General features: G+C 43.1%; 1 protein-coding gene across 1 annotated transcript; it reads right to left on the reverse strand.

Annotated features, from left to right (window-relative positions):
- Positions 1-3,270: 3,270 nt before the first annotated feature.
- Positions 3,271-7,380, reverse strand: LOC112068689 (kelch repeat and BTB domain-containing protein 11-like). Its single transcript, XM_024135886.2, has one exon. It carries the CDS (start codon positions 5,671-5,673, stop codon positions 4,546-4,548), a length of 1,128 nt encoding a protein of 375 aa, XP_023991654.2. The 5' UTR covers positions 5,674-7,380; the 3' UTR covers positions 3,271-4,545.
- Positions 7,381-10,461: the final 3,081 nt, after the last annotated feature.

The raw sequence follows: 10,461 nt of genomic DNA on the forward strand, positions 1-10,461 counted from the left end.
GACGAGACCTCTGGTGGAGACTGCTATTGCTGTGAACCCTAGCGTAGTCTGATACATTTATCAATGTACCTATGCCATCTTTATTGAATGTTTCCATAAGCCTTACATGGAATAATCAATGTAAAATAACAAAAGTGTTTATTTAAATGGTAACTACTGTAATGTCAACTGTTTCTACTTGCTGTTTATTGTTTATGAATATGATATATCGGTTGTTGCTTTTATGCAGTTCTGTCTTTGGTTAATGCACAATTGTGGTTTATGTCTATGTTTGAACATATTTTGAAAGACAAAGTAAAACAATACTTTTTTATGGCCTATATTAATTTCCTAATGTATTTATTGACGGAAGGACAATACTATGTAATCTGGTTTCAGCATGGCAAACTGCTCACAATTAGTAGATGTACCAGCGTTGTTATTGTTACCAGTAGATGGGCCATTTACACTCTTTACACTATGTCTCTACACAGTCTGGAATGAAGTGTTGTAAAATCAGTGCGGAGACAGCTTCCTAGAATTAAGTGAGTTCTACAAAGATAAGGCAGTTATGTTGTTTAAGAAATCCAAATATTAGGTCATATTTGATTTGAGTGAAATTATGTTATTGTCTTAGGTAATTGGTTCATAGGAGAGACAGTCTCATATGCACTATTTAGTTAGTGCATATTATTGTCAACTTAATGTTACATTTGTTGCTGGTTTTTAACCTTTGGGGCTTGATTGCTGTCATTTGTGCTCACTTGCTAATTAAAGATCCAAATTTAATTGTCTGTCTCTATGTAATACCCGGTGTACAGTTGTGAGAAGCTTCTGCAGGGGGTTGTTGTGTTCATGACTCTGCCCTCAACCTATCATTATCAACAATTCATCATTAATCATGACTAAGCATATGACACCCCTGATTCAATTATTAAAATATAATTTGTAATTACCCAACATTTCATTTTAAATGTTTAAAACTAAACAATAGTCCTATTTTCAACACAGGAGGCTGCTGAGGGGAGGACGGCTCATAATAATGGCTGGAATGGAGTAAATGGAATGGTATCAAACACAAGGAAACCATGTGTTTGATGTATTTAAGACCATTCCACTGATTCTGATCCAGTCATTACCACAAGCCCGTTTCTCCAAAATAAGGTTCCACAACCTCCTGTGATGTTTAGTTATGTAAGGATACTGTCTAAAATATTATAGTTTACTAAAAGTGAATTGATCCTGCTAAGCTACCAATACTACAAGCAGCCCTCCCAGAGAGTGACATTGAAAACCTGACTGACGAGTGTGGAAAATTATGTTAGCATGTTGTTAGCACTTTCCTTACACTACAGTGCTGTCTGTCATTCATTTAACTGGCAAGTCAAAACACTGTGACTAAGGGTTCCGCTATGTTTATGAAAGATATTATCTAATACTTGTACTTTTGTACCTTTAAATTACTAAAGGTATAAAAGAGGTTTAAAGGAGCAGGTACAACCAGTTGAATCCACGTAGAGACAAAGACGCAGTCATTCAGATGTAAGAACGGATTATTTTAGGCATTCGTCCGATCCTAAAGCATTTCGCTAACACTGCAATAACATCTGCCTAATATGTGTATGTGACCAAGACAATTTGATATAGTTTTAGTACAAAGGAGATATTGTGAAATGTAACCTTGGTTTGACCAAGTGGATAAAAAAAACTGTATTTGGCAAACATATTGCGTCTCCTGCCGCAAGTCACACCATCACGCAAGCCACAAGGCTGTGAGAACAACTGTTGGCCAAGTCCTCCTCTATTCCCATGGCAATAACTAATGTCAGTTCAGTTTCCAAGGCCAATCATAAAGCGTATTGATGATCAATGCTTGACTCGGACTGAAATAGTTAGCGGTACTCATTTTGGGTGTTGGTGTTGTGCGAAAAGCTCCCTCTGACAGAATTCTTCGCATGAATGCGCACGCACTCATTTCTTCATTCCTGCGACTTGCTTGCTATTGAGATTTTTGATCACTTTAGGTGCTATTTGGTTAACTACTTAACTATTTTAGCAGTATTATGGCTTGGTGGTAGAAGCTGTTCAGGGTTTTGTTGGTTCCAGACTTGGTAGAACGGTAGCGCTTGCCCATGACTTTGGTGGCTGAAATCTTTGACAATTTGACAAAGAAACTGTATATTTGTGTGCAGGAACCCTACATCCGTCAATGAGGCAGTACGTTAACACACCAAAAATCAATATATTGATAATGTACTATACACCACTACAGTAGTGAATGTGGTTGGTTTGGAGTTGAAAGGCTGTCATACAGCAGATAATAAGGTATGATTGAAAACCATTGAAGCTGTCAAACCATAAACAGGAAATAAAGAGCCAGTCAGCGAGTGAGCGAGCAGGCAGGAGATGCAAATAACTGTTTTTATTACAGCAATTCAAACATACTGAAACTGAAACACCCAACAGCATCACTCACAAGCTTACAAGCCTTGGATTAGTATTATTAGCCTTTGGCCATTAGTTCGGCAGTACGATTGCCTTGGTCCACATAACCTTAACTCACACAGCATGCTCATTCATGAAGACGTTTGATTGACCCAGCAGCAAGCTGAATATAGACTAGCGGCGGGATCTTTGTCATATAAACACAAGCACTAATGATCCTCAAAAATAATAACAAATTTTTTTTTTTTATATAATCAAAAAAGTTTTTTATTGCAGTAAGAAACACCCTAAAAGACAGAGGAAGCTAGGGCTTGAAGTTACAGTACATTAAAACCTGGCTTGCCCTCAGCAATGGGGCGGCACGGAAAGGCAGCTACATTGGTGCACTCTTCACTGAACAGGATAAAATAACGACATACTGTAAAGGGTGACTTCACGTCTTTGAATGTCCTCCCTTTGAAACAGGATCTATGACTATGACAGAGAGGTGAGGGGATGATTGATTCTATTGTTAGAGCCTATAGGCTCCCACAGTAAGTGGACTGGCACACCTTAGGGCAGAGACCATCAGCATATGGGCCCACCGAGACTTGGCAGCAAGTCACAGGCCTCACACTGGTGTGTGTGTGTGTGTGTGTGTGTGTGTGTGTGTGTGTGTGGTGTGTGTGTGTGTGTGTGTGTGTGTGTGTGTGTGTGTGTGTGTGTGTGTGTGGTGTGTGTGTGTGTGTGTGTGTGTGTGTGTGTGTGTGTGTGTGTGTGTGTGTGTGTGTGTGTGTGTGTGTGTGTTGTGTGTTGTGGTGTTGTGTGTTGTGTTTGTTGTGTGTTGTGTGTGTGGTGTGTGCACGCACATGCAAGCACAATTGGATTTTCATTCACTGGCAGACAGGGTCATATTCTCATTTCACAGTGAGTCTTTTCCCCTTGAGGCTTGAGTGAATTACCCTCTCTTTGTCCCTGCAGGCTGGACTGGGTGACCAGGCAAAGCACACATTGGAGCAAAGCCCTGGTCCTGCTGTAAACAGCCGTAGCCCTCTCCAGGCGCTCTATAACGAAGGTTAATTAAGGTTAAATAAATAAAAGGAAGCTGTGCAGCAACAGCAACTATCCCAACTGTGAATTTCACAACATGCTGTCGAGTACATTCGTTTCACAAACTGCTGTCCATTGATGGATTGATAAATAAACTATTGCACAATCGCCGCAGACAAGGGTGAAAAGTGAAACAACAAAAAAATACAAATAAAAAAATACTCTAAGGTGTCAAAAAACATGAATCTCACAAATATCTTTAGTGCCTAACTCAGCACATTTTGGAGAGTTGGCGTTATGGGTCAATATGCCCAGCTCTAAAATGAGACTGTCCGCCTGTGGTCAGGGCATCAGGGCTGAGAGGGTTTGGAAGACAAGTCCAACTAAAGATGCCATACTTACAGTAATGTGAAAAATGAATGTCGTTTTCCAGGTCACAGACTAATAGACAATATAGCCACTCAAACCAGACTTTCCTTAGACATTCAAATCGGTTTCTTTATGCTGCTAATCCTTTACGGTGAGATGTTCTATCATTCCCTGTAATACAGTCATAGTAGCTAGGTGATATTATATCAACAGTGATCCTTGTTATCTCCCAGTGTGTATATCTCCCCTGCCTTTGGCAAAAGCTGCTTTGCAACACGTTTTATTCCTACTCTAAGAAAGAACACGGCAATGTTTCCACTTAGTAATAACAGGTAATACTCTCAGAGGAAAACAATTTGAATCATGCAATAGTTGTATTGACATTGAATTATAAACACCTGGGAATAAATATTGCTTTGGCAGTGCTGTTGATGAAAAAGTTCTGCCTATTGACATCACCTAGGTCTATACAGTAGGCTACATTGTTTCTGTAGAGCTGTTGAAGTGTATAGCCATAGTGGCAAGATAAGAGAAGCCTATCACAATATTACTGTCCTCTGGCAGGAATTACAAATACTGTTCATGAAAATTGACAAATTATTTAATTTGTCATTCTTATCACAGTCTTTTATCAAACACAACATATTTTGTYCTCAAATGACATTTCTGAGGCCGCTTTTAGTGAGTCTCCAAAAATAGGTAAATATTGTGCATTATTCTSTCTCAGGCTGTCTTGGGCAGAGCCAGGACAAATGGAACAAGGGCACCTTTAGCCTCTACAGGTGCTTTGAGTGCCAGTGCCTCAGGCAAAAACTGTTCATTCTCCTCTTCCACAACAAACTGCAATGTTTGGGACTTGTTCACRCAGTAAATGGTGTTGCCAATGACAGCACAGCGAAAGGGCAAGGGGTTGGTCTGCTCCAGGGACGCACTGTCATGCCATATTTTCACCACAGTGTTGTATTTGAACACGTTGACGCCATAGTCACGGTTGACGTCAAACCTGTAGATGAAGTTTTTGAACGCCACCATGTCGGTGGATTTCTTCCTGCTGTTGTTGAACGGGCATTCCTCCCAGTCAGCTCTTCTATTGTCATATCTTAGCAGACGATAAAAGAGAGAGCCTCCTGATACGAACAGCTCTCCATTACAGGTCGTTGCCTCGTGCGCAACAGCGAACGCCCCTTTTGGTAGAGGCGCCACAGGGCTCCATCTGTCAGTGCGAGGGTCGTATTTCTCCACCGTGAAGAGACACTCCCCTCCGATTGCAAACAGGTAGCCGTCCATGGACACCAGCTTGAGCTGAGACCGACCCTGGGTGAGCGGTCGTATTTCGCTCCAGCTGTCAGTGAGAGGGTTGTAGCAGAACACCTTGTCTGAGACCTTGCCTTTGTCGCCCTGCACTTTGATTCCACCTGCTACGAATAGATAATTGTACATGGTGCATATCCCAGAGCCCTTTGTGTTGATTTCATCCGGCATCTTCGTCAGCACTTTCCAGTCCTTTGTCTCCTCGTTGTAATAGTAAATCACATGGTTCTCCTCCAGGGACACCATCGATAGAGGGCTCTGGGGGCGACTGTTCTCGCGGCTTGGAGGTCTGCTCCCGGCGCGGTCATACACCTCGTTGATTTCAGCCACCACCAACGCCCTCTTTCCCTCCATTCTCATAGTGAGAATCAGCTCTCTCTCCCCTCCGGTCAAACGCCCATAGACAGCAGGATCACGCAGTATTTCCAAGAAATTGTCACTCATGTGCTTGTAGGCTTTCTGCTTCAATTCACCGATACGTTGCCTTTTGGCTATTGTCAAAATCTCATAGCAGTTCTCAGCAGTAATCTGCTCCGACATTTTATCGACAGCAGCTTGAACCGCGCAAGGAATTTATAACACTTTAGCCCGGGTGATGACCTCTACAATATGAACCTTACTAACCTCCATTCGGGACGAGTAAATGTAATCCACCAATATTGTCAAAGTCTTAAAACTCACCCCCTTTACTCGGCATACGTCTCGGGACTGCCGCGCCTTGAAATAGTCACTTTTCTCATCCAAAACGGCTTTATGCGCTTCAAGTTTCTTTCCAGACACTTCAATCACTAAATCAGACTTATYTTCAGAAGCACAGACGCCGTTCCCACATCCCCATCCTTCCTGCCTGGACTGCGGTGCTTGGTTTCCCTGTGTAGCTTCTGGGTCGCTCTCTCCCCGCACAGCCGTCTGTCCCGCACTGCCTGTCTGTCCGCGCTCATGTGCTGACTGTGCTTCTGCGCTGATACAAAAGGTGACAGGCGCAGAACTCCCCTCCCTCTTTCCCCCGCCTGGGAACTCGCTTTATAAATCTAACACTGACCTTTCACAGCTCCACCGCTGACTTGACACACGAGAGGTGCGCTCCGTGTTTTCGTTTCGTCATCCAGGCAGAAGAGGGAAAGCCCTGGCTGTGCGCCACGTCCACCTGCGCGCGGCAGTTCTCCTCCACCGCATCGGGCTCTATTGAACAGTGCTGCTCTTTGTTGAGATGTGGGGTTGGGGTATTCTCATTCATGGCTGACCCATGCATGCGATCTTCATTTGCATTACCTGAGCCACTCTTTGGTGGGCTACCATTATAACATCTAAGACCCATGGCAGCATTATCCATTTCAACAAGTGGGCTCCCGAGTAGCGCAGTTTAAGGCATCGTTTAAGGCGTTGTTACATTTCCTGGTTCGAATCCAGGCTGAATCACATCCGGCCGTGATTGGGAGTCTCATAGGGCGGGCCACAATTGGCCCAACGTCGTCCGGGGTAGGCCGTCATTGTAAATAAGAATTTGTTCTTAACTGACTTGCCTAGTAAAATAAAAWGTGGTCCATTAGTCTCCGTAATACATTGTGCCCAAAGTTTTGATTCTCTCTGGATCTTTCATCTCGGGGATATTTGCAATGGAGTCCTGCGTCAGCAAAGCCATTTTGTCTACCTGCCCTTTCTCGTGACAGACAGGGGAGGTGTCAGCATCAGCGCTGTTTTGGCGCTACTCTGCCACCTCTGGGTTTAACAMTGCGCACTCTCATCCATTATCGCAACGCACGGGTTTGGGATATATTCATTTTTGTTCATGTTTTAGATAAATCAGACAAGTCCAATATTCCAATATTGCTGCAATATATTGATGTAATATAAATTAAGATATTTCATTGTAATCGCCCCTGAAATATCCCTTTTTAGTCCTTCAATCCCTTGGGCTACAGCAAGCAATACTACGATCTCATTGTATTGTTGTATCTGCTATCTCCTCGGGTCTGTTATTCCCCTTTTTCATTTGATCAGAGGGAAATAGAAATGAAATGAATTTCCCATGCAGGAACAGAGCCAGAGGATTACGACATGCAAGGAACGGAGGATCAACGACGACACAATCCTATTGTTTCCTTTGTCCATCTTCATTTCAGGGTTCAACAGGTGCTGGTGTCGTCATCTGTGGAGAGGTGTGGGAATTAGAAGCAACAGCATCGAGATAAACTCATTTCACTCTTCTAAACACAATTCTAGTTWATTGTTTCTTATGGCTATGCAGCTCAGTGACACAATTAAAAATATTTGAGACTGTGCATGGCTTTGCCAAAGGCAAGGTTGATAGGAATCCAGGAAGCTCACAGGGGCGCTCTAGTGATATAAATCCCGTGTGTGGATGTGGCTGTATTCACCACTGTATTCTGACTTTTTTWAAATTATGAATATATCTATATTGATAAATTATCTTTTTGAGATATAAAATGTAATATGGCCCATATCAGAGGATTTGTGTTKATTTTGTAAATACTTATTGGGTGTAACGGTTTTGTGCGCCAATCTGTTCTGAGTGAAGCCTCATTTGAAACATGGAAGCACCTCAATAAATAACAAATCACATTTTCAGAACGAACCATATTAATTGTAACTAACTAAAGAACAAATGCATTAACTACAACACCACAGTAAGTAAAATGCAAAGTTAATGTCATACTTAGGCTACTACACTCCCCAGCTGCAGAATGTGATGCGTCAATGCAGTCTGGTTGTTTTTCCGTTGCAGCGCCGTTATAAGGGCTTTACCGATGGCAAGACCGCTTGAAAAAAGAGCCATTCTAACGCTTCGATCACACCGACAGTGTCGGGCAGCATCATCTGGATATGTATGCAACAAAAGTTCAACATTCACCTTCTGAAAACAAGTGTGCATTGAATAATCCCAATGGTAATAGCAAATMGAACAACCAGCAACCGCTAACCAGAGCCCAAGCCCTCTAAAATACTATTTTAATAGTACCTGTGGTATCGTGAGGTGAGACTGGCTCAGGACATGTAGATAACCACATGGGAAAAGCCTCACCTCTGCACAGTGCATTAGAAATGGCTGTTGGTACAGTGAAGCAGAAGGTCATTCTAAACAGCTCAGGAACAATGGTGAGAAAGAGCCAGTCCACGGGCTCTTATAGGAGAGATAAGGGAGCTTAGTGGGTGGCCTCCAATAGAGGACTACACACAACTCCTAGATAAATCACTGATGCCTGACCTCACCCTGACAGCAGAGATGAGCTGATGAATGAGGGATATTCCAGCAATAAAGCCAGGGGGGTGTGGTATATAATTCAGCAATAAAGCCAAGGGGATGTAGTATATAATTCAGCAATAAGGCTCAAAGGGGTGTGGTATATAATTCAGCAATAAGGCTCAAAGGGGTGTGGTGTATAATTCAGCAATAAGGCTCAAAGGGGTGTGGTATATAATTCAGCAATAAAGCCAGGGGGATGTAGTATATAATTCAGCAATAAGGCTCAAAGGGGCGTGGTATATAATTCAGCAATAAAGCTCAAAGGGGTGTGGTATATAATTCAGCAATAAAGCCAGGGGGATGTAGTATATAATTCAGCAATAAAGCTCAAAGGGGTGTGGCATATAATTCAGCAATAAAGCCAGGGGGGGTGTGGTATATAATTCAGCAATAAGGCCCAAGGGGGTGTGGTATATAATTCAGCAATAAGGCTCAAAGGGGTGTGGTATATAATTCAGCAATAAGGCTCAAAGGGGTGTGGTATATAATTCAGCAATAAGGCTCTCCTTGCCAGCAGATTTGTTTATTTCATTTTTCTGTATTAATTTAACCCTTATTTTACCAGGTAAGTTGACCTGAGAACACATTCTCATTTGCAGCAACAACCTGGGGCATAGTTACAGAGGAGAGGAGGAGGATGAATGAGACAACACTCATCAGGTCGAATATTTCTCACATTTCTTTCAATACTGAAATGGATTGTTGATGGTCACCGTACAGCACCCCCTCTCTGGTAAAGCATGAGATCTATTGAATGTGATGGGGCTTTTTTCCTAAATTCATGCTACTTTTGAACCAGAAGTTGAAACAACCAAGACATTCAATCAAGGCAGAGACTTTCTCAAAGGCTTTCTAAATGAGTCCCTTCCAGGAATKTCAAGTGTTCCAAAGACATTGTGCGGTGAAGAAATCAGCTGCCGTTTCTCATTCCACATGGGTAAATATGGGAGAAACGATTCCACCTCATCTGAAAGGACTGGGTATTCCCCCAGCAGATTATAGAGGAGGGGAACAAGAGAGGAGAACAGAGTGGGGGAGTGAAAGAAAAGAAGCCCCGTTGGCCGGGGTTTGTTTCTCTTGTTCCTCTCTCCCTGGTATTTCCACCCCAACGAGATCACCGTTACCCTGCCTCAGCCACAGCCACCTGCAGGGGAACCTGTTTTCCCAGCTGAGTCCCAGTAGAATCACAGCTAGGCTAAGGCTAAGTTAGCATCACTATTGTTTGCTACCGCCACCCTCCTTAGACCTGAATCACCCCAGATCTAGAAACACCTTGGTAGAAGAATCACAGCTGGCACAGGTCTATAGGCTTTAATAGATGCCCACGCTGCTCACTCAGAGCTTGTGGACCCAAGAAGGAATCCATCACTATGTGTTTCCTAKAAAAAGGAACGGGAAGTAGTAGTGACTCACTCACTCCTCCTAATGGCTGTGTTTGTACTCTCTTGCACTTTCAAATCCCTATTCCAAGCTGTGCTAGCTAGACTTTCTGTCCTTCTGTGTGTCTCTCTTGTCGGAATGATAACATGCGTCTCAGGGCTGGATCAGTGGCTGTGTAATTACAGGAAACCCTTTCAGTGACTCACTCACTCCTCCTAATGGCTGTGTTTGTACTCTCTTGCACTTTCAAATCCCTATTCCAAGCTGTGCTAGCTAGACTTTCTGTCCTTCTGTGTGTCTCTCTTGTCGGAATGATAACATGCGTCTCAGGGCTGGATCAGTGGCTGTGTAATTACAGGAAACCCTTTCCAAGGCAGAGACTCTTCTCCAAAGGCTTTCTAAATGAGGTCCTATTCCAGGATTTCAGTGTTCCAAAACATTGTGCGGTGAAGAAATCAGCTGCCGTTTCTCATTCACATGGGTAAATATGGGAGAAACGATTCACCTCATCTGAAAGGACTGGTATTCCCAGCAGATTATAGAGGAGGGGAACAAGAGAGGAGAACAGAGTGGGGGAGTGAAGAAAAGAAGCCCGTTGGCGGGGTTTGTTTCTCTTGTTTCCTCTCTCCTGGTATTTCCACCCCAACGAGTCACCGTTACCCTGCCTCAGCCACAGCCACTGC

Source organism: Salvelinus sp. IW2-2015, unplaced genomic scaffold (assembly GCF_002910315.2).
Source record: "Salvelinus sp. IW2-2015 unplaced genomic scaffold, ASM291031v2 Un_scaffold648, whole genome shotgun sequence".
Taxonomy (NCBI): Eukaryota; Metazoa; Chordata; class Actinopteri; order Salmoniformes; family Salmonidae; genus Salvelinus; species Salvelinus sp. IW2-2015.